The sequence below is a fragment of the Prunus persica genome, chromosome G1 (assembly GCF_000346465.2).
Source record: "Prunus persica cultivar Lovell chromosome G1, Prunus_persica_NCBIv2, whole genome shotgun sequence".
NCBI classification, from domain to species: Eukaryota; Viridiplantae; Streptophyta; class Magnoliopsida; order Rosales; family Rosaceae; genus Prunus; species Prunus persica.
Genome location: NC_034009.1, coordinates 47,393,505 through 47,421,385, shown reverse-complemented (window position 1 = coordinate 47,421,385; position 27,881 = coordinate 47,393,505). Strand labels below are relative to the sequence as shown.

At 37.3% G+C, this 27,881-nt stretch overlaps 4 protein-coding genes across 5 annotated transcripts; 1 reads left to right on the top strand and 3 right to left on the bottom strand.

Annotated features, from left to right (window-relative positions):
• On the bottom strand, positions 115–3,750 carry LOC18790233 (beta-glucosidase 24). Its single transcript, XM_020555383.1, has 13 exons — positions 3,675–3,750; positions 2,972–3,096; positions 2,782–2,851; positions 2,631–2,686; positions 2,472–2,547; positions 2,240–2,317; positions 1,937–2,024; positions 1,548–1,803; positions 1,356–1,471; positions 1,005–1,231; positions 821–849; positions 501–715; positions 115–383 (listed from the first exon to the last, which is right to left on the bottom strand). The coding sequence occupies exons 1-13, from the start codon at positions 3,748–3,750 to the stop codon at positions 209–211; spliced, it is 1,587 nt and encodes a 528-aa protein (XP_020410972.1). The 3' UTR covers positions 115–208.
• Positions 7,445–12,670, bottom strand: LOC18792956 (chloride channel protein CLC-c). Its single transcript, XM_007225164.2, has 9 exons — positions 12,508–12,670; positions 11,900–12,100; positions 11,106–11,283; positions 10,483–10,745; positions 9,998–10,267; positions 8,344–9,475; positions 8,114–8,217; positions 7,697–7,873; positions 7,445–7,590 (listed from the first exon to the last, which is right to left on the bottom strand). The coding sequence occupies exons 1-7, from the start codon at positions 12,654–12,656 to the stop codon at positions 8,128–8,130; spliced, it is 2,283 nt and encodes a 760-aa protein (XP_007225226.2). The 5' UTR covers positions 12,657–12,670; the 3' UTR covers positions 7,445–7,590; positions 7,697–7,873; positions 8,114–8,127.
• On the top strand, positions 15,837–19,354 carry LOC18791626. 2 transcript variants are annotated; one of them, XM_020559090.1, is made up of 3 exons: positions 15,837–16,500; positions 16,694–17,319; positions 18,469–19,354. In XM_020559090.1, exons 2-3 carry the CDS (start codon positions 16,780–16,782, stop codon positions 19,108–19,110), a joined length of 1,182 nt encoding a protein of 393 aa, XP_020414679.1. In that variant the 5' UTR covers positions 15,837–16,500; positions 16,694–16,779; the 3' UTR covers positions 19,111–19,354. The 2 variants fall into 2 exon arrangements, with proteins under 2 accessions (XP_020414679.1, XP_007221893.1); XM_007221831.2 differs by having other exon boundaries at positions 15,838–17,319.
• LOC18788419 (pentatricopeptide repeat-containing protein At1g10270) lies at positions 20,528–23,694 on the bottom strand. Its single transcript, XM_020554093.1, has 2 exons — positions 21,246–23,694; positions 20,528–20,846 (listed from the first exon to the last, which is right to left on the bottom strand). Exons 1-2 carry the CDS (start codon positions 23,505–23,507, stop codon positions 20,829–20,831), a joined length of 2,280 nt encoding a protein of 759 aa, XP_020409682.1. The 5' UTR covers positions 23,508–23,694; the 3' UTR covers positions 20,528–20,828.

The following is a 27,881-nucleotide window of genomic DNA, read 5'->3' as shown; positions in this document are numbered from 1 at the left end:
ATCCCATGTACCTAAATAAGAAAACAAACATACAACACATTATTAGAACTTGAATATCAGATACTATTGTTGTACAAGGCAGGAATTCCAAAGAAATACAAAGAAAATGGAAGCCTCACCCTATTGAATCAACATTTATAGGCAACAACTCTACGTATATGCAGGGAGCTTGGGCTTGATAAACTCTGTATACGTATAGAGTTTATGTCTAAGCCTCACCCTTTAGGAACTTAGGGAGCCACTTCGCAGAGTCTTTAGGAATGCGTTTGAGATTGTCTTTGTAGTCGACGTAGTAAAGCCCGAATCTTGGAATAAAGCCTTCCCCCCACTCAAAGTCGTCATTTAGAGTGTAGTGAAAATATCCCTTGACATTTACACCATTCCTGCACAAACAACAACAATGACAAGTAAATGAATACTCTATATGGATCCCCAAGCAAACTCGTAAACATGCATTGTGTTCAACTCTTATGAATTAAGGAAATAAACTCATTACTTACTTTATTGCCATCTTGATCCGGTACAAATGCCAAAGAATACTTTGAATTCTATGTGGATCCTTTAGTGCTACATCAAGTCCACGTTTATCATTTTTCGCCTCGGTAATTCCATTTTCAGTAATGATGATTTTAGGGCTTTGGTAGTTTTCCTTCATGAACTCCAAAAGTTTCTGCAGACCTTCTGGATGAGTGATGACAAAAATGCTTCCTTCAGCCTGTAAAGGTAAACAAGTTTTAATTTTTTTGGAAAATATTGCTAGTACAATCTGCTCCATTTATAAACATGATAACTGCAATAGTGTTCGTATCATTATTCTTACCAAAGGACCAATTGAGACTCCATCTATGTCTGCAACAATCACAACATGAGGAAAACCAAAATCATGTCAGGCTTTTGTCTATCTATCTATCTATCATTCATACATAGAAACGCCTGCAGAGAAAAAGAACACACAAACAAGCACAGTAGTGGTGGTAAATACAGGGCAATGTAGATTTATTTACTTTCGGTCAAGTTAGATAATGTTAAAGAATCGAAGCGATAGGCGACTGCTTTAGCTGTACTTGCTGGTTGGTTTTTAACATATCTTGTGGTATAGTAATTGATGCCGATAAAATCGGAGGATCCCTTGAGCAATTTCTTCTCTTCTTGGGTGAAAGTGGGTAGCCTGTCCTTGACTAAATCTCTCATAGACTTGGGATAATCTCCGTATACTAATGGCTCCATGTACCTAAATAAGAAAACAAACATACTCATTTGTGTGTGTTAACTTAATATTGATTGAGAAGAAGTACAAATTACTCAATTGGCAAGTAATTAATTGATGAAGATGAATTTAAAATGGATTTACTAACCATCCAAGTTCAAAGTCCATAATTCTCTTTACTGCAGCTTTGTCTTCTGCTGAATCTGAATAAGGCTCATAATATGGTCCAACAAGACTGATTCCAATTTGTCCACCTTGTTGTGCCTAGAGAAAACTAGACATTATTCATCAATGAAAATTAGAGACTTATTTAATCTTGAATTTGATGCACAGGGCTCACTTGAAACTTGTCTTTGTAGAGCTTGACGACTGTAGCATGGGCAAGGAGAAGGTTATGGCTCACAATGTAAGGTTCAGTAGCAGAATTACCAACCGTACATGGAAAACGTGCTCGTACAGAACACCTGGCTGGTGGAGCAACTCCCAAGTCATAACCATTCTTAGCCATAATATATGGCTCATTGATTGTAATCCAATTCTTGACCCTATCTCCATAGGTTTTAAAACAAAGTTCACTGTAATCCTTGAAATCATCCCTGAAAATTAATTTATGTCATAATCCAAACATAATTAGCATGCGGAATGGCATTCGATAATACATAATTAACTTTCGTATTTGATCCAGAGATGGGAAGTAGTTGGTATAACAAGAGAAAAGTGCTTGCTTACACGAAAGAGCGATTTAGGACACCTCCATACTTGTCTGTCAAAGCTTGTGGAGGGTCGAAGTGTAATATGGTCACATAAGGTGTGATGCCTGCATCAAAACATAGAATTACACAAACTCTAAGAAAATAGAGCATCATACATCATAACATAGGATTCTAGATATATATGTAATCAAGTTCTAGACAAATTATAAGAAAATATAGCATTGTATGTGAAAAGGGTAATCGAAAAAACAAGAGTTTACACGACTAAGATCTTACCACTAAAAGCAATTATGTTCATATAAAATATCGAGCTTCTTACCGTTCTTGAGTAATTCATCAATCAAGCTGTTGTAGTGGTCAATGCCTTCCTGGTTTACTCCACCACTCAAAGTTCCTTCTACATGTCCAAAATTTCAAACAATTGAAGCAATGAGTTTAATTAGGAGAGATCAAGTCTAATATGTAACAAATCTCTACAGTAAACTTAAAGCCATTCTTTTCATCCTCTCTTACATTTCTAACCAAACCAGTTAATGAGAGAATATTCTTACTAGGAAGAATCCTGGTCCAGGAGATAGAAAATCTATAAGAATCAACTCCAAGGTCCTTCAGAGCCTTCACATCTTCCTGTAATTACAAATTTAATATAGCTCGGTCAGATATATGCCCAAAAAAAAAAGAAGATGAAAATATTGCTAGCTCTTACTCACCTTGTATCGCTTATATGAATCGATGGATGTAAGGTTAGAGCCGTCCTGAATTCTTTCTAAAATGTAAAGGAAAATAACAGAGAAGAAAATGAGCATAAAATAAGTTGGTAAACTAAAGCAATTTTTACGTAAACAGTTTGTGGATATGAACCTGGGTATTTCTCAATATGGTGGTCCCAAACACTTGGTCCTTTTCCTGCTTCTTTTGCTGATCCTTCAATCTGCACCCAGTAGTGGCATATCATAATAGGTACATAAAAATACACACACACACACACACAATAAAAAAGGATAGAAATGAAATGAGTATAACAGATTTACAACTGGAGTTAATGGTGAACCTGTGCAGCAGCAGTACAGACTCCAAACACGAAATCGCTTGAGAAGTCAGACCTCTTTACTTCCAATTCTTCAGAGTTTGATGCATTTTGCAATCCCTGCAACTTCCTCTCGGCATTCACAGGAGCTGCATGCAATTAATTGATCAGTCCTTTGAGGCATTTTTTTGAAGAAAAAAAAAAAAAAAACTCAAATGCTTTAATTAACTCTTTTTTTTGGTAATGGGACTCAGCATGAATTTCCTAATTAGCTAAAAGTGATAAGGGAAAATAAGTTGGAATTTAGCTAAAAGTTGGGAATTTAAGAGGAGAAATTGGCAATTCTTTTGTTTGGCAACTCAAGCACGTAACTTATTAAATAACGTGTGTAAAAAATCGTGGAAATTGGGGCATCAAATGTCAAAGTTTAATTTCCACAAAAATAAGCATCATTTCACAATTTCCATGGTGCCATTTATAAAATTATGTCATTTACAAAATTCGATATATATAAATTCAAACATTGAAATCTTCAATTGCCAAAAATTGAAATGATGGTAATCTAAATTCCGTCATTTTAGAAGTCTATGTAATTTTCAATTCCTTCATCCAAATATAGGTTCAATTACTGGTTGTGCCATGAATTTAGTACTTAAATTTTGTTGTGAAAAAGCTCCGCCAAAATGTATAATTACAAGTAGAAAAAAAGTGGAAATGAACCGCAGACCTTGTGACAAAGATGCAATCAAAGCAATGGCACATATCCCTTGTAAAATCCTACAAAATGGTGATGAGGATGCCATGACCTCCTAACAAAACTCTTGCTTGATTCTTGAATCAATAATATTTAATTTTCAGATTAAACTTCAACTCAAGGGTGGATAGCCAAGCCCGTCTTACAGAGGGGTATATATACAGTACCCCCTTCTACGTATCATTAGCCATGCACAGAAAATTAATCAACTAATTAACAAAACACAACTAACAATCTTAGAAGTGGTAGCTTATTGTTATTAAGATGTGGTACAGAGGGTTCTGGTCGAGGGAAACAAATATAAGTTATTTAATTTCTATTCACATTTACAGGGTTCAACAAGCGATTGATGTTTCTAGAAACAAAAAAAAAATACCAAAACGTTCAAATTCACAGCTAATAACATTGATTCATGAATGAATCAACTAGTTAATATATTCAAGATAATTACGTATTTACAAAATCCCAGCTTTGTAAGTTAACTCCTTTCATGTAACATCTCACATCGACCAACGGAGAGGGAGTGATGTGCCTTATATGTACATGCAAACATCCATCTAGCACGAGGCTTTTTGGGAGCTCATTGGCTTTAGAGTCATGGGAACTTTGAAGTTAAGCAAGTTGGGGCTAAACCAATCCCAGGATGGGTGACCCACTAGGAAGTTGCTCGTGAGTTTCCAAAAACAAAACTGTGAGGGCAGAGAGGCAGGCCCAAAGAGGACAATATCGTGCTACGGCAGAGCGGATCCCGGGATGTGACAATTTGGTATTAGAGTCACTTTGCTGTGTGATGCAAGTGTGTCGACGAGGACGTCGGGCCCCTTAAGAGGGGTGGATTATAACATCTCACATCGACCAACGGAGAGGGGGTGATGTGTTTTATATGTACATGTCCACCTCCATCTAGCACAATGACTTTTGGAAGCTCATTGGCTTTGGAGTTATGGGAACTCTGAAGTTAAGTGAGTTGGGGCTAGATCAATACCAAGATGGGTAACCCACTGGGAAGTTGCTCGTGAGTTCCCAGAAACAAAACCATGAGGGCAAAGAGGGTGGCCCAAAGCAGATAATATCGTGCTACGGCGGAACCGATCCTAGAATGTGACAATTCATCGGCAGAGCGAATATAAATCTAGTCTTGGCAGGATTGATCCAACTTCATCCAAATCTTATATATGATCCAACTTCAAGATTGATCTTTGGGACTGTATAAAGCTATTATATTTTTCTAAAAGGCAAACTTGGGAAAAATCCCCAGTTTACTCTATTTGTAGACAATTTTGCTGTAATTTGTACACTTGTATAATTTAATTGTGTACTAAATTGTTTACACCACTTACATATAGCTGTGCGACTATACTCTCTAAATATAATATTTCAAAAGTATAGCCGCCCGGCCATACCCTATAAATATCATAATTTAATTTTCTCTTTTTTAATTACTTTAATTAGTAGTTATGTTTTAATTATAATTTAACAAGTGAATAATTCGTATTTAAATATTTTATTAAAGAAAAAAATTATAAAAAAATTAAATACTAATTATTATGTAATATAATTTGTGAAGTTAATTAAAATATTGAATAATTTTATTCAATAAAAACATAATAACTAATGAAAGTTACTAAGTTTATTGACCTAAAGATACTAAGTTTATATTGACCTAAAGAATAGAATATTTCAAAGGTATAGCCGACCGGCTATACTTTCCAAATAGAATATTTCAATAGTATAGCCGCGTGGCCGACCGGCTATACGCTATAAATAGAATATTTCAACAGCATAGCCGACCGGCTATATTCTGTAAATTGAATATTTCAAAAGTATAGCTGCCCAGCAAGACCCTATATATATCATAATTTTGGTTTTCTCTTTTTAATTACTTTAATTAGTAGTTATGCTTTAATTATTATTTACCTAGTGAATAATTAGTAGTTGCATATTTTATTAAAGTACTATTTATTACGTTATATAATTTGTGAAGTTAATTAAAATATTAAATCCTAATTATTCCCTAAAAAATATTAATTAAAATATAATAACTAATGAAAGTAATCAAATAAGTCTAAGATGTGATTTAATTAATAAAAAGAAAGTTTTTTTAAAAAAAAATCTATTGACCTAAAGGTACTAAGTTCATATTTATTTTTAAAAGAAACAACTTCGGAAGAAATTTCGTTTGGAGATGTCTAATCAGGCAAATATAAATCCATCTTTTTATTGTTGGTGCAATGTAGAAATATCTTTGAAGAATAGAATATTTCAAAAGTATAGCCGTTTGGCTATATATAATTTTTCAAAACAGTATAGCCGCACGGCTATACGCTGTCAATAGAATATTTCCAAATTTAAAGCCTTCCGGCTATACCCTGTAAATAGAATTTTTCCAACTGTATAGCCGGCCGGCGATATTCTGTAAATAGAATATTTCAAAGGTTTAGCCGTGCGGCTGTACCCTATAAATATTATAATTTGGTTTTCTCTTTTTTAATTACTTTAATTAGTAGTTATGTTTTAATTATTATTTACATAGTGAATAATTAGTATTTAAATATTTTATTAAATAAAATAATAATAAAATAAATTTGTGTATTAAAATATTGAATCCTAATTATTCACTAAAGAAATAATAATTAAAACATAATAACTAATGAAAGTAATCAAATAAAGCCAATATATTATTTAATTAATAAAAAGGAAGTATTTAAAAAAAAAAATTTTGTTGAGCTAAAGATATTAAGTTTATATTTATTGTTAAAAGAAATCTCTTCCAACGAAATTTCGTCGAGAGAAGCTAATCCGGCAAATATAAATTCATATTTTATTGTTGTTGCAATGTGGAAATATCTTGAAGAATAAAATATTCCAAAATATAGCCGCTCGGCTGTACTGTACAGAAAGAAGATTTCAATAGTATAGCCGCACGGCTATACTCTATAAATAGAAACTTTTCAAAAGTATAGTCGCTCTACTAATAGAAATTTTTTCAAAAGTGTAGAATTTTACGAATGTATAGCCGCGCGGCTGTACGATGTAAATAGAATTTTTCAAACGTATCGCCGCGCGGCTGTACTCTCTGAAGATAATATTTCAAAAGTATAGCCGCCCGGCTATACCCTATAAATATCATAATTTGGTTTTCTCTTTTTTAATTACATTTATTATTAGTTATGATTTAATTGTTATTTACTTAGTGAATAATTAGTATTTAAATATTTTATGAAATAAAAAAATTTTAAAAATTAAATACTATTTATTAAGTAATATAATTTGTGAAGTTAATACTAATTATTCACTAAAGATATAATAATTAAAACATAATTACTAATGAAAGTAATTAAATAAGGCTAAGATATTATGTCTTACAGTGTTGATTATTTATTTAATTATTATCATTTTTGTTGTTGTTATTGTTATTGTTATTGTCATTTTTATTTTTGTTATTATTGTGATAATTGTGCAATTTTTCCACAATGTTAATTAAGCTCTGTACAATTTCTTTTTGTTTAAAAATAATAGTCATCACTCTAAGCTTTCCAAGAGGTCGTGTCTCGCACATCAAACCGTACATGAATCATTTCATTTCTTAGCTTTCCTAACTCAATCTAAAATTTGGAGTGATGCCATTGCTATCATGTTCTGGAGAAGGAAGGGAGAATTAAGAAGAAAAAAAAATTATGCTGAGCTATTCCTGCCACAATGTAGTTAATTTATATAATTATAAGAAAATTTCAGGTGACCGTATGCTCTACATAAATCAAGGATTACATGCTCCTTCAAAAGACATTCATCAAATAAATATGTACTGCACGCATCTGGACAGGGTTACTTGTTGAGTTTGACAATTTAGTAAGGTTGCGGAAGAACCCAAATTAGAGAACACAGCAAGCTGCAACATTCAAATCACAAGAACAAATGCAGTCAGCTCCTCTAGGTTTACTTGGTAACTTACCAAATAGAAATGAAAGCAGAGCAATTTGTCATATCTTATGTACCTCCAGAGTGAACCTTGAGGAAGGATAACACACGTCTTGAAACCACTGAGCCGCCCCGAAGATGATGACTGAAGTGCTCAGAACTCTCAAGGACCACCCACAGTTTTGAAACTTCAAGTGCCTCTAGTCTCAATTGAACTTGGTTTGAAGGAGTATTCATAACTACTAAAGAATTACCTGCATTTCCCAGCTTCAGAAACTCAGATGTTATATTCTAGTAATTACTAGAATAAAAGCTCTTATTCACAATATTCCAACCATAAATGAAACAAAGTCAAAAGTCAATAACAAAATAACATTGTATTAAGGCATTCATGTAACTACCAGTAACAAAAGTAACAAAGAACAATCCAGAAAAGCTTTAAAGTTAAACATAAAAATATAAAATTAAATTAATGAAAACTGAAAATTTCTTACTTCGATCGCATTTTTTAGTCATGGGGATTGAAGTGCGGGTAGAGTCCCAATATGTGCTCTGCCATGAAGTCGTGCCTTGTCAAGATTCCAACAACTGGAGGCTTCTGCATTATAGGGGAACTTTTAGTAAGTTGGGGGATTTAATCTTTCTTTTCTAGCTGTTAGCTAGAAACAGAAATAACCTTGTACTACAAAGAACACATGGTAATCTGAAATCATTTCAAACGTACCCCTGGTGTCTTGGGCACCACCAGCAAGTGCCTTAGGCCAAGTTCCCGAAAGAAAATGGCAGCTTTAGCTAGGGACATTGTTTCAACTACAGTGTATGGGGAGGTATTAGCAATGGGATGGAGATCAATATACATCTCCATCTCTTCCTCCTCAATGTCCAAATCCTCCAGCCTAACCCCCTTGCCTAATCCTGCCTTTCCAAAATCATGTGCTTTGAGTCTATCCATAATATCTGCTGATCCCATCAACACCCTGAGTTTTGTAAATTTCTTTTCTTTAAGCAACACAAGTAAATGAGATCTCAAAACCAGCCCACACAGCTCTGCAGCATTTGAGAAAGGTGGCTCATCAATCACAGGGAACCCATTATGTGCTCTTGTTTTGAGTGCATGCAGTATATTCCCCACTTTCTCCACCCCAGAAAATGAAACCAAGGGACCGGAGAGAACATCACTTGCAACCAAGTGTCTCATGTATGGTTCTGAATGCGCCTCCATATAAGGCAATCCCTTCATCTTCACAATTTGGTCATAGACACCCTTGTTGAAACAATCAGCCACACTTTTCGAAATTAGGAGAACTAACATCATTAGTGGAAGCATCAGAAGATTATTAGTAAGCTCAAGAAGTATGACACAAAGAGAAACAGTTGTTCTCATGGTGCCACCAAGGAAGGAGGCGGCTCCAAGGAGGGAAAAGAGACCCGCATCAAGTTCACAGTGAGAACCAAGGAGAGTCCCGACAAGGCGCCCATAGGAGGACCCAGCAAGTATAACAGGGATGAAGAGACCAGAGGGAACAGCAATACCATAAGTGACAATGCCCAGGCAGTAGACCGCAACAAAGAAACCAAACAGAGTGGAGAGGTGGAACTCCCCATCAGAGCTAGAGCTTAAAACTTTGCGGATAGCATCATCATTGGTACTGAAAAAGAGTGAGGCGAGGCCATTGTAGTGCTTAGGTGGACACTGGAAATTCTTGTAGTTTCCAGAGCGACCTATGGTGGGGCAGTGGTCCTCCAGGCGACGGGGACAAGGAATGCACGGCGAAAGCCATGGGAGGCCGTAAGAGCAACAAGAAGTCAAAAGGGAAATGGTAACGACGAGCAAAATTTTACATGAAGGACCTCTCCTGTAAATCATTCTCAGTAATCAACAACAGTACAAACTGCATAAACTTTTTTTCTTTTTTCGAGCAACGTAAAATTTTACTGAGATTGAGAAAAATTACAAACATACGTCAGTTATGTGCATGTAATGTTCCACCATATAAAAGCATTTCAACAAGTTTGAAAGCTAATACCCAATGACTATCTGAATTCTGAGAACATCTGGTCCCCAGATAATCAAGAGGAAGAAAAATGAAGTTGAGAAATTCAAAAATAATAAGAAAACTCAAAAGCATATGTTTTTATAACTGGAATTGAGAACAGATTATTATCAAACTTATTAAAACAAATGTGATTCTTTTCTTTTTCCTTAGATTTTCTACTAAGGCTAAAATGTGTAATGTTGAGAAGACAAATGCAAATTTTTGGCTTACACATGATGAAAATATTTGACACATCAATTTTATGTGTTCTTGTGTGTGGCTATAGTGTTCTATTATAATGACAAATTTAACCATCTTATAAATTGAAATTTCAAAGCATACTTATTTATGATGCTATACGTTCGAAGGACTTTGTCCACAAGGAAATTGTAAAGGCTTCCCAAAATGCCTCCAATGGCTCCAACGGATATGACTGCCAGTAGATCAGTGCTGCTATAGGCCACCTTTGCTGAATTGACATCAAACATGATAAGGCCTCCTTCGCCAAATAGTCCACATTTACCACCCTTGCAAAATTCTATGAAACCTCTTAGCAATACTGCTACAACAGCTGTTGTGAAAAATGTCCTCCAAAGAAGAGCACTCCTCCACCTTGTGATAAATGAAGACAAAAATTACTCCAAGCCACAATAGAAGGAAAGAAGAAAATGCAAGTAATATACCTCAATCTGATGAAATACTAAAGTTTCTACAATAAATTATTACATTGCGAAACAGAAAAGACAGCTGCTCTTTTAAGCTAAAAATAGTTATATATCCCTGGTTGCATGAGACGTTAAAAAAATCTATGTGAAAAGGATATATACCATGAAGCTGCTTCTTCTAGTGCAAAAAGGACACCGCCAACTGGAGCACAGAAGGCAGCTGCAACACCAGCCGCAGCACCACAGGTAATCAGATCCCGTCGGTCCCGGTCATTTTTGAAGTACCTGAGACATTTCCAGGTCAAATGATACTTGCGAGAGCCACCCTGTCCAAACAAAGAGGCTATGCAAGCACCAGTGTGTACCATAGGTCCTTCCTTACCCACTACAAACCCAGCAGCTACTCCAAATACAGAACCAAAAATCTGCCAAGTTGAGACTATGTAATTATTACAAAATAAAATTTTAAATACCTTGTCAGCTTTACGCAACCATCTTTAGCATACCTATAGTACTTACACAACTTTACAAGTGAGTATTGTGGGAGACACCAAAACCAAAACCCAAATAATGTAGCAGTGTTTCATTTGCGATATCATTTGACGTCCAAAATATGGGAAATGTTTTTGTGACTCTACTTTGATTGTTTACATAATATGAATATGAAATGCCAAACACTCACACGAACTTTTACGTATTTACTGGACATAAAAATTTCTTAATAGTGTGAGGGATAGATAAAAAGAAAGAGCAGAAAAGAGAACTGCTTTCAATCTGCTACTCACCTTTACAAAGAGAGTACTTGGAGCCAATATAGAATGAGCATCTACACCATTGAGATATGCTTTAACCTCAGGTATGCCAGAGCCTGCTGCTGCAGGGGAAATATAGGCACAAAGAGCAGCAGCAACAGCAGCCAAGACCATGTTACAACAAGCGAATGCTGCAAATGCCTGATAATACCTGCACTGGAGTTAACATAACATCATAGTTACTCAAAAATATATATTACAAGTATGCCGTAAGGATTACCAAGGTAATGATTACGTTTTTAGCAATTTTTAATTAAACAGGTCCACAATACTAGAGGATAAATTTGCTAAAGTCGAAATATGCAAGAAAAAATTTATTTGAGACAACTATACTTAAAAAATCAAAAGTCTCCCAAAAGGTTAAACAGTTTCCCCCTTTCTTCTTTTCACATCAATATTATCCATTTGCTGTCCTGCACTCCTAAAATGGGCATTGTCCATCCTGACGAAGACTAGTCATGCACTCAAATTTCATTTCAGTGAAAGTGTCACTACGTCACTAAGATGAAATACCTAGCTGTTTTCAGTGATGAGAGTCTGAACAGATTCTACTACATTACAAGTCCAGTATCTATAAGACAAGCAATTAATAGCATAAATATAGCAATAAACAATAAAGAATATCAATGTCATGGTTAGATAAACTACAATGATTAGGTTATCACATAAAACAAAACCCAAAGATGGATGCAACTGGAACAATTAAAAAAAGGGGGGACATTGCATTGAAACTCAGATAGTACTAATGCAGTAGAAGCTAGGCTTACTTTTCCTGAAGCATGAGGTTGTTGGTAAGAAAAAGTTTGAAACCAGCTATGTTCTCTACAGCTAGGTTATTGAAAAACCCAACTAACCCAGTGCTTAGCCCAATAAGGAGCACAAGTGTCCATTTGAGGGAAACATACTGAAGGATCTCAACCCTCGTTCTAGACCTCCAGTCCTGCTTAAAAAGATCATTCTCGATGATTCTACAAGAAACCAGAGACAAATCAGTGAGGCAACATATACAAGATAGTTAACAATTATGTTTTAAATCCACAAAAGCTCTGTACTGAAATTCGGTGCGATATGTTTATAAATTTGCTTTCTTCATTTACTGGGATGCCAGAACATAACACGTTTCAAAATCACTTCTTTCCTGTCTGTGTTTCTCCAATTTCTGGCTAATTTGTTGGGGAGTAAAAAGAAATCATGTAATAAGATCCAAAGTACACTTTTTGGAAATGGAAGAAATAAGTTAACCCATGATAAATCAATCCAACATGACCATTGTCTGGCTGGACAAGCAAACAGGAAAAAAAATTATTGAAAAACAAAAACAAAAACAACAAAGAGAAAGAGAAAGAAAATGAGAAGAGGAGGGAAGGAAACAAACTCATAGTCCAGGCTTTCAATGGGGCAGATATTGGCACCAACAATGGCATGCTGAGAGGTGTGGTTTCTCCTGTTCTTCACAAGAAGTGGTTGTCTCAATTTCATTTCCCTTTTCTTGTCTATTTCTATACTATTCTCCTCCAATTCCATCCTCTCTCAATCTCTCTCTCTCTCTCTCTCACATAAATTTCAAGACTTGTTCAGTTCTTCTCTCCTTTGTCTTCTCAAGAAACTTCTTTTGATTCGTGTAATCTTTTAGAAAATTTTAAATAAATAAAAATTGTGTTCCTGCTAGAAACAAGAAGATCCTATTAAAAATGAAAATGCCATTTTTTTATTTCCTTCTAGACGATTTGTCAGTACTTCCACGTAAACATGGTAACATAACAAACATGAGTTTTGATGAGATCTTTTTGTTTTTTTTGTTTTTTGTTTTTTGTTTTGATGAGATCATTGATGAAGATAGGGACAAGACAAAGGTATTTTGATGACAGTTACTTTGTTTTGAGATTTTAGGGGCCCAGTGCAAATTGACGCCAAGACCTCTATTGCTAACGAAAATGTAGAAGGACAACAATATTCATTTTGAAAATTGAATGAACAAAATGTAAATTGGGCTTTAATTCAGGCACTATTGCTTCGAATAATCCTTTTATCTTAGGTACATATGTTAGACTGTCTCTAATGTCCAAACTCCTAAATTCAATTTGTTATTTCAAAAATACAACTATTTATATATTTGCTAAAGTTGTTAAGAGCAGTTATCCATGTACTTGAGGTAGAGGTGTTAAACGGAAATGGCCGGCCCAGCACGGCACAAATACGGCCCGCTTAAGTAACACACGATACGACAAGACCCGTATATTTGGGATGTGCAGAGACAAGGTAATTAGGTCTACTGGGCTGACTGGCCCAAAACCTAATGGACCGGTGAGTTTAAAGCCCATTTATTAAAGTTTTAGAGAAAAATAATACATATTATTATTACTAGTCCCGATCTCTTGGACCACAGGAGTCTAAGAGATTGTGGTCACCTACTGTTGGATATTAATCCAATAATTCAAAAAAGTTTCTTAAAATGAGTGCAATAGTAAGTGAACCGTTGAATTTACATCAAATGGTGAGTGACCACAAATCTCTTGGACCCATGTAGTCCAAGAAATCAGGACTATTATTATTACATTTATATCTTAAATTCTATTCTATTTCTTTTCTCTAATAACAGTCTCGATCTCTTGGACTACAGGGGTCCAAGAGATTTGTGGTCACTTACCGTTGGATGCAAATTCAACAGTTCACTCACTCTTGCACTCATTTTAAGAAACTTTTTTGAACCATTGGATTAATATCCAAAAGGTGGGTGACCACAACATCTTGGACTCCTATGGTCCAAGAGATCAGAACTGTCTCTAATGATATGTATTAAAATTTAATGTTTTCTTTATATATAAAATAATGATTTTGTTTTTCAAGTTTTAATTTTTAAAATTCATACAATAATCTAGTCATTTTCTATTTAAATGTGCTTTAAAGAAAGTTAATGATCACCTTTTTCAACAAATAATAAGTCTTGTTAGTATATGCATAATTGTAAAAAAGATTTAAATGAAGTTGTAAAAAAAATTACAAAATAAAAAATAAAAAATGCAATACATAAGTCAAATTTGGTGTTGGCCCATCTCAGCCAGTTTAGTGGCCCAATACAAGCACAGCCCTAGCCCATATGGGCTTAGACCAGGATTGATGATTTTCATAAATGGACAGGCCAGACACGGCCAGTTTATTAAATGGGGCGACTCTAAAAGGGATAGGTTGGGCCAACACAACCCGTTGACACCTCTAACTAGAGGTAGGTCTGTAAAAATGGCCCAAGCCCAAACCCGTCCCTATATTTTGGGTTATGAGATGGCCCGACCCAACATTATGGGCCAACTTAGCCCATCCTGATACTATGGGCCGACTTAGCCCATCCTGATATTATGGGCCGGTTTAGTCCAACCTATTATGTAAAGGATAAGGTGATGCAGTGGTACTCGAGTAAGGGTGTTGGAAATACAAACCACGAACCACTAAGCCCCGTTTAGTCTAAGAATACCTGCAACTAGGCACAAAACCTGTTGAATATACGAATACCCAGATTATAAGCAAAAGATGAGAGAACACTCTCTTTGTTTTCAATTTCAATTCTCAACAACTCCTCTGAGAGGTTTGAGCATACAAGTATTTAAGACTTGAGCTCTCATATGATACATTGAACTAGCACCCAAATTAATGAACCCCATTAATCTAGATACATTGAGCACATCCAAGTAATTACGACTCTAACTATTCCACATACTTGGAACTTATTAAAAGCTAATTAGAACAATCCTAGTTAGGTAAGTTAACTAATTTAACTTAGGAAATCAAATTTGATAAAGGATCCAATTTGAGTATGATGTCCATCTAAAACTTGGAGGCAAAAGTCACTCACGAATTAATTAATGCATGGTGACCAACCTTAACAATGAAGAGTGTTATAAAATACTATGATAGTACGATCTTGTGGTACATCTTGTACACGTGTAATAATATAAGTGAATATTTACAATCTATTGATACTATTCCCTAAGAGAGAGAAAAATAAACCATCACATCCACTCATATTATAACACGTGTACAAGATGTATTTAGTAGTGATAATCAAGGTTGTGCATGGTTTGATATGGTCAGTTTAACCATTGAACCGACGCCTTTATATTTGTGTAGTTCAATTTTCAGGCATTTTTTTTAGTACAAGCGATTGAGGGAAGAGGTTTATACACACATATTCATTGGGTGCATCAGGGTTTGAACCTCTGCCCACATGAGTGGAGGTGGAATAGCTCAACCAATTGAGATATACTCTATTGGCATGTTTACTTATCATGAATGAGGAAAAAAGAAATTGAGGAATTTAAGAACAAGGAATTAGTACATGAATTATATACATTCCCAGCCTTATTTTTTTTACTAACTATATGGAATTTGTACAAGAATAGGAATTCTAAAGTTGTAAGGTTATTTTTGAAAGACAGTAAAGGAGAACTTAAATAGGAATTGGATCAACTACCCCTCGCTAATTGATCAGATTCCTAATTTTAAGAGTATATAATTACGGAATTTAAAATAGGACCCAATTGTAAAAATAAAGAAGTCAAAAATTGTAATTATTCCTTTTCTTTTCATACCGATTGAGGGTAAGTAAGCATGCCCTTCTTATCGAATTTTTTTTTATTTTTTAAAATGGAACCAAACCGGAGAAAAACCGCCAACCTTTATTCGCTAGTGGTGTGGCGGTAAGAGATCATGGTTGGTTAGCGGGCGCATGATGGCACCGAAAGTTGCAGTGAATTGGAATTGGGAAAGATTAGCCTTAACGTGCGTAGGGAATCCACGACATCAAAGCTGAGCAAAATCCAATTTAATGTATAAAAAGAAAGACCGTGTCCAACTTTCTACTTTTGCTGGTGTTTCCAAACTCTAACCACCACTTTCCACTTTACAAGCAAACAAACAACAACAATCACTCCCACTCGGATTCAGTCAGCCTTCCCATAAAAAAAGCAATATCTCAGATTCTCTCTCTCACTCTAACACGCGCACACAACACAACGCAACATTCTCTCTCTCTCTCTCTCTCTCTCTCTCTCACACACACACACACACACACTTGGCTGCCAATCAAAATCATCACCAACCCCACTTTGTATATGCTTGGATTCGTATGGCTTCCTTGTGAACCACACTGACTTTATTCACAATCCTAGTCCCTTTCCATATCATATACATACAAGACTAAATTATTTGATCCAAATCTCTCTGCTTTTCTTCCTCCCCAGAATTTTCCAGCCCAAGTTGTTGTTATTTCCCAGAGAAAAAAAAAGCCTTTCATATTCGACCTGCTTCAAGCCTTTTTAATTTGTGGATGGTATCTTCACCATCCATCATTCATCAACTGAGTTTTGAGTTTAAGGTACCTCCAGGTTCTATTATTTATTACTCTTCTTTTATGTTATATTCCTTTTTTTCTTTTTGCCTTTTTTGGTAATAATTATTATGTGGGTCCTGGTTACAAAAACTCAGTAGTAGTTGATGATGCCTGTATCTCAAGGATTTTAAGTACTGGGTTTTCGTAGATTTGTCTTGATTCAATTTATATGGTAAAGGACAGAGATTAAGACTTGATGGAGTGAGCTGAGCAAGATTTGGTGAGAATCTAGACTTGGAATTTGAATTGATTTACTGGAAAGCCATGGCAAGAGGCAGGGGAGAGAGAGAAGACTATGAGAAGAACCCGGGTTTGCTCTCACTCTTGCAAGTTCTCTCATTCTTGGTTGTTTTTGTTGCTGGGGTCGTTATAGGATTAGCAACAAGCGCGCATATTAATCGGCATTTTGGTTCACAAACTGAGATTTACTCCTTCATTAATCACTTCTCCTCCAATAAGCCAAATGAGGAGGAAAATTGTACCATTGTGCAAGGTTGCGAGAAGGTTGATTGTTTGAGCATGGAGACGTTTCTTCAACCGAAGAATTTGACACACGATATGTCTGATGATGAGCTCTTTTGGAGAGCTTCAATGGTACCCGGGAAGGTAGAATTTCCATTCGAGAGAGTGCCTAAAGTGGCTTTCATGTTTTTGAGTAGAGGACCTTTGCCCATGATGCCATTGTGGGAGAGGTTTTTTCAAGGCCATGACAAGTTTTTCTCGATTTACGTGCACGTGCTTCCAGGGTATACGCTCAATGTATCTAGCACCTCTCCCTTTTATGGACGCCAAATTCCCAGTCAGGTACAAGGCATGCTAAATCATATACTTTTTTGTTACTGATACTCTGCTGTTTTAATACTTCTCATTGTTTCTCTTGATTTATATACTTATTTTATCACCGTATTGTTGTAGTTTCATATCAATGTTGTGAGGTTGACATGAAAATAATTGCCTGAGTTTGGGTTGGAGGGAGTGAACTGAATTTCTTAGCTACGGAAATTTTATTTGGTCTAAATTTGAATTCATTTATGTTTTTGTTCATGGATTGTAGACTCTTTTACTTGAAATTTCACTGATATGCTTTTTAGTTAAGTGATAGCAGTAGCTAATTGCTGATTAATTTGGAAGTGACACAGTAGCCTCACTTGGAGTGAAACGAATTCATCATGCCTCTGGTGTAACTTGTTTCAGAACTATATATATTATCCATGTCTTGCTATTTTCCTCATCATGATCCTTAGATTTAGTTGTCATCATGTCAATAAGTTTTGGCATGGACCCAATTTTGGATACTTATTAGGTATTTTTTTGTTTACTATGGTGTTGTAACGCCGCCTTCTCAGCGTAAAAGAGTTGCAATGGGGAGTTTCAACTGGATACCAAATGTTTGCGTATCAAGTAGGTAGTGGTATGGTTAGATTTAGATTTTTGTTTAAACTTGTACAGCATGAGATATATCTACATTTTAGGAATGTTCTTAATTGATCTTAGACAGTGGTGCATGGCTGCAAACAGAGAACCCTTAATTGTTCTGCAGCCATCCTTTAATCCATGAAGGTTGTGCAGACATAGTAGATGCTAATTCTTAGTAAGATTGGTTATTCTTTCTTGAAGGTACTTATGCAGAACTAAGTATCACCTAAGATACAATTGCCAACAGTTTAATCCGCGCATTTCATGAATGGTTCACAGGTGCTTACATCTGTGTTTGTTTTCGTATCTGTTGACATTGTTTTTACTAAATTGTGCCCTTCCTGGCATGTTTTTAAAGGTTATCTTTTTCTTTGATTAATAGATTTTTGGTAATTAACTACGCATTTCATATTTCCCCATGTGATGTTTACTGTGATTCTGTGAATCTTATGTATAATCTACCATTCCTGGAGATAGTGTTCTATGCGTTCTCGATGAATTATTTGCTCCCTAACCTTAAACTTTTATTCTATTCAGCTTGTTTCATGGGGAACAGTAACACTAGTTGATGCAGAGAGGCGCCTGCTATCCAATGCCTTGCTTGACTTCTCAAATCAGCGCTTTGTTCTTCTCTCCGAGAGCTGCATCCCGGTCTATAATTTCCCTACCGTCTACAAGTATCTCATTGGCTCTAACCATAGCTTTGTTGAGTCGTACGACGATCCTGGCCGTTATGGACGTGGTCGTTACAGCCGAAAAATGCTTCCTGAGATTGAACTCTATCAATGGAGGAAAGGGTCTCAGTGGTTTGAACTTAGCCGTACGTTAGCAATTTACATAGTCTCAGAAACAAAGTACTACACCCTCTTCAGCAGGTATTGCTTGCCTGCTTGCTACCCGGATGAGCATTACATGCCAACTTACTTCAACATGTTCCATGGATCGCTAAACTCAAATCGGACTGTGACTTGGGTTGACTGGTCGCTGGGAGGTCCGCACCCTGCAACATACGGGGGAGATAACATTACAGAAGATTTTGTACGGTCAATACGAAACAGTGGAGCACTATGTCAGTACAATTCAGAGATGACATCTATTTGTTACCTATTTGCTAGGAAGTTTGCACCAAGTGCACTGGAGCCATTGCTGGAGCTGGCCTCATCAGTGATGGAATTTTGATTCTTTGAGCAGAAATTTTTTTGTAGGACTTTTATTCTTGTCCAACCGTAGGGGTTTTGGCCAATCAGTTTTGCCTCTATACAAAAATGTACAGGTAGTTTTGGATAGAGAGTTTGGGTTCTCAATCATTGAGAGAATATGTTGGTTCTTAAATAAATTTTGGAATCCGCAAACTCCTTCGAAGAAGGAAAGCATCAATATAGAAGATCAAATTTATTAATGGTACTGAAATCTTTTTGGTGAACTATCTGGTTTGTTTTGTGTTGGTGGGTTGCTTTGTGTATGCGCACGACAACAGAACATTATAAAATCTTTTAATGGATTGAGGGCAAATCAAATTCCAAGTGATTTGATTGTCTTGTTTGCCAAAGTGTGATCCATGTTCTCATACTGATTGTTAAAGCATGAAACTGAATCGAAACCATGACACACATAACACTAAGAGATAGACACCCATGAAATTGAGCTACATCCACTGTGATTCGAACTTGTCATCCATGTTTGCTACCTCAAATGTATTTTAAAACAAAAGAAAAGGATTATGACACAAAAGCTGTCTTAAACTCTGCTAATAAACAACCTGTTTCCAATTGGGATTTAAGGGCTTCCTGGTTTTAGAGTGAGAAATAACAGCTGAGCTTCTTCATGACCTCTTGAAGGGAGAAAACGACTTTATCTTGCATTTTAATCTAGATTTCATTTCCCATATTTTGGTTAGATCTTGATGAGGCTAATGGATCTACTCAATTCAAATTTCAATCAAGCTGTCCATGTGGGCTTGATTAAATTGATCTTTGCACATCCAAATCTGTTTTTAAAAAAGAAAGAAAACATGTTTCTGCATTAAATTTATTCATATTTGCACCATGATCTTTCTCAAATTTCATATCATATAGTTAGATCATGTTTAGGCTAGCAGATTCAATCGATTCAATCAATCTGCAATAGCAAGAGCAAAGATCAACGTAACATTAATAAATCTGCAATAACAAGGCCATGTTTCAGTTTTGTACAAGCAAACCCGACAATTCTACAATGAGACGCAAAATATTAGTCCGACGCAAGGCAATAATACATGTTAGATTCACAGAAGTGGGCAATAACAAATCCTGTTGGAAAAGTAGGAGGGAGGGAGGTCTTTTATGATGCAGTATCATTAAATCTGCAAGAGCAAGAGCAAGAGCAAGGCCTAATACAAAATATATAGTCGGCTTAAAGGAGCTGAGTCAATGGGGGCGAAAATGAAATATACACAAACTACAAACTACAAACTAAAAGTAAACAAACAAAAAAATACTGAAAATGACATAAAATGGATGAGCCATAAAGTTTGAAAAGGGTAGATAGAGTCAAATAAATTTCGACTAATCAAAATGACCGTAACAAAACAATATAAGATATTGGATAGACGATGATATAAATATATTAGCAGTTGAGTGCATATGCAGTAGCAAAGCACCATCTACTGAATTGACCCAAAATGCGTTTTACTTCTTGTACCATTACAATGAATCCGTGGTCCCTTGAACAAGTAATGCAAAGGGATGCTACAGAGGGACAGCGCAAATTGTGCAAAAATGCAAGTCACCACGAAGAACCAGTTTCAAGAAAAACATTCAAACTACAAAACTGAACACCAGTCACCTGGATGTGATCACCTACCATTCATCTTTAGGCTGTGAATCTCAATACTAATGCTGTGATTCATGAAGCCAGATTTAGGAAGAAACATTTTCCTGAAACATAGATTACCAAGTTCATTGTACAACGTACTCAAAGTCAGTCATCATTGGCCTACAAGGTCATCTCATATATTTAACATGCACAAGACTTGACCATTGAAATTTAACTTTATTATAAGTCAAAGTATCTTTAATAATTATGTGGAACAAATAAATTATCCTGTTAATTTCTATAGAGCATATAAAAGAGAATTAACAGTGAAGAAGCAAATGTAGCCCCTTATACACCCAATTGAAGCCTCCACTCTTACTCAAGTGAAAACGCCACAAGCTTGTGGCATGGAGAGACACTTAGCATAACCATGATGTAGCATTGGCCAACTGAAAATCAGGACAGAAAAGTACTGGCATCTCAATCAATGACTTAATATCTAAGAATCAAGCAGCTGCTACCTGTTGTGTCATCTGAGGGGCTTCTGATGGTGATTGTTGTGATTCTATCCCTTGAGCAGATCCTGACAGAGGGTGCTGTGGTCCTAGGGTCTGAGAAGCTTCAGATGGTGGGTATGAAGCTGTCACATGGGGGCCTCCTGATGGGGGGTAATATTGTCCTGCCATTTGAGGGGGTTGAGCCGGATGGTGCTGGCTTGCTGCTATCTGTGGAGAACCTGTTGATGTTTGGTAAGTTCCTGCCATTTGATAAGGTCCAGATGGTGGCTGATACGGTCCAGCCATTTGACGGGGCGCTGACGATGGGTGATGTTGTCCTGCCATTTGATAAGGTCCAGATGATGGCTGATACGGTCCAGCCATTTGAGAGGGTGCTGAAGATGGGTGATGTTGTCCTGCCATTTGATACGGTCCAGATGAGGGCTGATATGGTCCAGCCATTTGAGGGGGTGCTGACGATGAGTGATGTTGTCCTGCCATTTGAGAGGGTCCTGATGGAGGCTCCTGTTGTCCTGCCATTTGAGGCGACCTCATTGGCTGGAATTGCCGAGGTCTTGCCTGTGCTGGTGTGTTTCCCCACTTACTCATATTTAATACTCTCTGAATCTCCTCGCCACGCCCAGCTTTTCCAAAAACCTCATTTACAAATTGCTGCAATGCTGGAGGAACACCAATGCCATACCTCACCATTTCTTCCAGTAAATCACGGCTTGGGTCAAATGCAACTTCATTGCAGAGCCCCCTAATCACAACATCATAGAAACTGGCATCTGGTTTAGGATCTTTTTCTCCCATTTTCTTCAAAATCTGTGCACAGTCCATTGCCTTCCCGTTCTTAATCAATTCATCAAACACCCTGTTACCAAGACTAGCAACCACTCGCAAACCAACCTCCGCCATTCTTCTAAATATCTTAAGAGCATCATCTATCCTCTCTACTTTCAAATATGCATCAATCAGAGTCCTATGAGTAGTGACATCCGGGGTCAACGCCTTTGAGGATAATTCTGCAAACAGTGTCTCAGCCTCCGATAACATCCCATTCTCACAATACCTAGCAATGATATTATTATACCCTGCAACATCCATAGAAAAAGGTCTCGAATTCACCTTTGTCCCCACCTTCTTAAAGGTGGCAAGCGCCTCATCAAACTTTCCAAGCCCAAAACACTCATTAACCATTATGTTAAATGTTTCCGAATTCACAGCCTGGATAGTTGGCGGGGTGTGATTATCCAACATCTGATCGAACAAAGCCCAGGCCTCCTTCTTCTTCCCATGCTTAAGCAACACCTCCAAAAGAACATTACCAGTTGCCGTGGTCATCCTAAACTGCCTATCTAGCTCGGACTTGTATGACTCCATTGCTTCCTTCTCTTTCCCCTTATTGAAAAACCAATCCATAAATGTCGCATTCACAACCCCATCGTACGCCAAACACCTATCTTTAAGCTCATCAAAAAGCTCAACAGCCTTGTCAAAATTCTCCAAATGCAAGAATCCATTAATCAAATTATTATACACACCAGAATCAGCGCCGAGGTTCTTATTCAACATCTCTCTCAACAAGTCCACAGCCTCACCTATCCTACCGGCATCGACCAATCCTTTAGTCAAATGCCGGTATGTCACCTGTGAGGGACTAAAGGGGGCGTTTGCAAGTATATGCCGATAAACCTCGAGGCCCACATCAACCCGGCCATCATCGCAGTGAGCATTAATCAAAATATTATAAGATACAACATTTGGAACAATGTTCGATTGGTTGTAGAAGAACTGGAAGAGGGCAACAGCGTCATTGTACCTCTTGGCACGGTACATGGCAGCAACGATGGCGTTGCAGGTGAAGACGGTGGGGCGCGTATTGGAGAAGACGGAGTGGCGTGCAACGGCGGAGGCGGCGTCGAGGTCACCGGCGCGTATGAGCGACTGGACGCGGTTGTGGAGGTTGAGGCGGTGGCCCACAAGGGCTGAGGTGGTGTCGGGGAGGCGGGGCGCGTTGGGGTCGCGTGGGGGAGGAGGGTGCGAGTCGCGCCGGAGGGCGTTGATCGGGGGCTCGATACGGAGGCGGCGCTTGCGGCGTCGGCGCTCAGCGGCGGCTTCTTCGGCGGAGGAGAAGGCGAAGGTGCGCGTGGCGGTGGTGGTAAGATGGAAAGGAATGCTAGGGTTAGGGTTTTGGAGGGCGAGGGAGGTGAGGGATTGGGTTAGGGAGGGAGGGGTGGAGGGGCGGCGGAGAGAGCGGAGGAGGAGGCGGTAGAGTGTCATGGCTGTGAGACAGTGAGAGAGTGGTGGGAAATGCTTAAACCCTAGCGAATTGGAAATGAAGGTGAAGTGAACGGAAGGAAGGCGGAGGGGTTTAGGTGGTTTTCTCTTCTGCTTTGCTGCTTGTGAGAAGGTTGTGTGTAAGTTTATTTATGTTTGGGCCAAACCAAACTGAGGGAAAATGAAACCTACACTTGTTGGGTTGGGTTAAAAACTTGCCCCTAAGAGTGGCTCCAGCGAAGGAGCCCAGCCCGAGGCAAGGGCAGAAAAAAAAAAAATTTTCGCTCCAGCGTGCAGCCCAGGCCCGGGTTTGGTGTGGGACCCACCAACTCGGGCCAGCCCGAAGGCCAAACCAGCCCCAGGTCCAAAACGCGGGTGCTGACGTCAGCGCTGGCGTCACGCTGACGTCAGCTAGGGCTGTCAAAAAATTTTTACCGTTGGCGCGTGCAATGCACGCGCCAACGGTAAAAAAATTTTGAATCAGCGCGCGCTGACGTCAGCGCTGACGCCAGCGCCAACGGTAGGCTGCCACGTGTCGCGCTCAGTTCCTTCCGATCTGCTTCTCCTTTCTAATCCAACGGCTGAGGCTTTTTTGGGTGAAAAAAATATGAAAAAAAATTCTAAAAAATTCTAAAAAATTCTGGTATTTTTTTCTATAAATACCTATCAATACCCTTCACTTTCAACACCAATACTCTTACATTTCATTATACTTCTACTAATATTCACTCTTTTTATACAACATTTTCCTCTTTTTCATCTAGCATTTTGATTTCATATTTTTATGGCTTCTTCTATCGAAACCGGAGGGGCTTGGAGCACAATGGAAGATGTTTCTTTGTGTGAGGCTTGGCTCCAAATTTGTCATTGTCCCGTGTCCGGCAATGAAATGAAATTTTTTCATATGTGGAAAAAAATTCATGCCGAATTTTGTGAAAAAATTCCGGGGTCTACTCGTACGGAGATGGCATTATCCAGTAGGTGAAAAATTCTCAATAAAGAGTTGGGAAAATGGAGAAATGCCCTAGCAAAAGCGATGGACAACTATAGAAGTGGGCAAAATCGTACTAACGAGGTAAGTATTTTATAATTTTTGTGTTATTAAGTTTAATCTCCTAATATATATATATTTTGTTAATATTGCTTACATTTTCAATATGTTGTATATATTTTGTTAATATTGCTTGCATTTTCAATATTTTGTTAATATTGCTTGCATTTTCAATATGTTGTATATATTTTGTTAATATTGCTTGCATTTTCAATATTTTGTTAATATTGCTTGCATTTTCAATATGTTGTATATATTTTGTTAATATTGCTTGCATTTTCAATATTTTGTTAATATTGCTTGCATTTTCAATATGTTGTATATATTTTGTTAATATTGCTTGCATTTTCAATATTTTGTTAATATTGCTTGCATTTTCAATATGTTGTTAATATTTCTTGCATTTTCAATATTTTGTTAATATTGCTTGTATTTTTAATATGTTGTTAATATTTCTTGCATATCCAATATATTTTAAATATTTATTGCATTTCCATTTTTTTGTTCAATAGATGATTCAAGCACAAATGTGGTTCGGTGCAACCGGGGGTGGCAAAAAAAGTTTCACCCATCATGAATGTTGGGAGGTGGTGAAATTTTGCAAACGCTTCGTAATTATTCCAACGGGTCCGGAGGTTGTGTTAAACGAGACGCCACTCCGTGATTCAATGACATCGGATTCACCTCTTTATTCTCCTATGAGTCAAGACTCACCCATCGAAAAGGAGCCGAGGCCCATTGGCCGAAAGGCCGCGAAGGCAAAGAAGAAGGGTAATTCAAGCAATCAAAATTCACAATTTTTGGAGGAAATTGCAAGGCAAAACGGCATAAGAATAGAAATGGAGCAAAAACGCCAAGAGCACGAGTTGGCCCTTGATGCTGAGTTTGCACGTGAAAGGGAGTATTTGCGCAAAAAAGATATGGACAAGACAGATCGGGAAACCATGGCGATGAATACAAGTCATATGTCCCCTGAAACAAAACAATTTTGGAAGCTAGAACGAAGGGATGTTATGAGAAGAAGACTTTTCCGGGATGATGGGCCTAGCAACACGGATTGGTTAAATGATGGAAACCATACACGGATTGGTTAAATGATGGAAACCATTAAATTAGTTAGCATATCTTTTATGTATTTGTATTTTAGTTGTTTTCTATTAAAGTTGTTATAATTCATGTATTTTATTTTATTAGTAATTCATAATGACTTGTATTACATTTCATTATTTAATAAACAAAGATTCCATACTTCAAACAAAACATAATAAAAATAAAATTAAAAGTACAAACAAGGCACAATAAAAATAAAAACACAAACAAGGCACAATAAAAATAAAAACACAACCAAACCATACTAAATAAAACATAAGCAAAGCATCTATTCTCCATCATTAATCTTCATTGCCTTTCACCGCCCATAGATGCTCCATCAAGTGAAATTGACGCATTTCATGAATATACGAAGATTGCATCTCCGTATATCGATCTATCATTCGGGTCATCAAATGACCATCCCTCACCAACGGTTCCGGCTCAAACGGTTCTCCATTTGGCCCCATGGGTCTTTCATAAATCCGTGTCAAAGCCGTGTTCATTGGATCCGGTTCGTAGACCTCTAAAGCATCATAATCGTACTCATCCTCCACAATCATATTATGGAGGATGATGCAAGTCATCATAATGCTTCTGAGGATCTCCTCATCAAACATGCGGGCCGCACCTCGAATAATCAACCACCTGGCTTGAAGGATGCCAAAACACCTTTCGACATCTTTCCTATATCCCTCTTGATATGTAGCAAATAATTTTTGCTTCTGGGATCGGGGATTTGGAATGGTTTTGACAAAAGTCGTCCACCTCGGGTAGATTCCATCAGCTAGGTAGTATCCTGTCTGGTATACTGTATTGTTGACTTCATAGGTGACATTGGGGCCCTGACCTCTCAATACATCGTTGAAGACGGGGGATTGACCCAGCACGTTGAGGTCATTTTGTGATCCTGCAACGCCGAAGAAGGCATGCCAAACCCATGTGTCGAAACCAGCAACCGCTTCAAGGATGATACTTTTTTGGCCTTTTCGATTTCCATAATCACCTTGCCAAGCAGTTGGGCAATTCTTCCATTGCCAATGCATGCAGTCAATGCTACCAATCATTCCAGGGAATCCTCGAGCTTCGGCTTTTTGCAGAAGCCGTTGGAGGTCCCTGGGAGTAGGTCTACGCAGGTAGTCCCTAGTGTACAGAGTTTCAACAGCTTGACAAAATCTTACCAAAGCCTCCAACGTAGTGGACTTCCCCATCCGGGCAATCTCATCCACCTGATCAGCAGATGCTCCATATGCCAACATTCGTATAACAGCTGTAAGCTTTTGCTCCGGAAGAAGCCCCAAAACCCCAGCAGCATCACACTTTTGAACAAAGTATGCATCATAATTGCAAATATCATGCATGACTTTATTGAACAAATGAGGTTGCATTCTAAATCGCCTTCGAAAATCAACATCAGAGTACAAAGAAGTTGGGATAAAATAATCTTCCAAAAGATTCTTACCCCTAGAATGCCTATGTCTTTCCACATTCCGGCGGCGGCCGGCTTGTGAACTATGGCGGCGACCTTGGTTCTCTTCTTCTTCCAAAGCCACTGTTATGAGAACTTGCTCATCGACTTGTCTCTGCAACTCATTGACTTCATCTGCTCTACGGTTTCTCTCTCTTCTTTCTCTCTCTTGTCTCTCCAAGCATCTCCTAAATTCTTCCATTCAGAATGAATGAAGTATGAATTATAAACTCTCAGAAATGAAAATATAGAAAGATGTGGTGTGAGAGGTATGAGCTGAGACTCTGGTTTTATAGAAAAATTTGGCAAGATAGACATGCCACGTGGCTTGATTTTATTGGATGAAAATCATATCTGAAATTTGAAATTCATCCGAAATTTGAACCCTAATTTGTATGAAATTCAAAATTTGAAATTCATCCGAAATTTGAACCCAAATTTATCTGAAATTTGAATGTTGAAATTCATCCGAAATTTGAACCCAAATTTATCTGAAATTTGAATTTTGAAATTCATTCGAAATTTGAACCCAAAAATTTATCTGAAATTTGAACTTTGAAATTAATCCGAAATTTGAATCCAAATATCTTATCCGAAAATTTTATCTGATTATGAATAGTCTTGACACGTAGGAATCCGAAAATCTTATCTGAAAATATTACCCAAATTAATTATTTTCATTAAAAAATAGGAGGAAAAAACAAAAAAGTGAATAGTAATTGCCATGGCTAAGGGCAACGGGTGGAGAAACGATTTACTATTTGCAAGG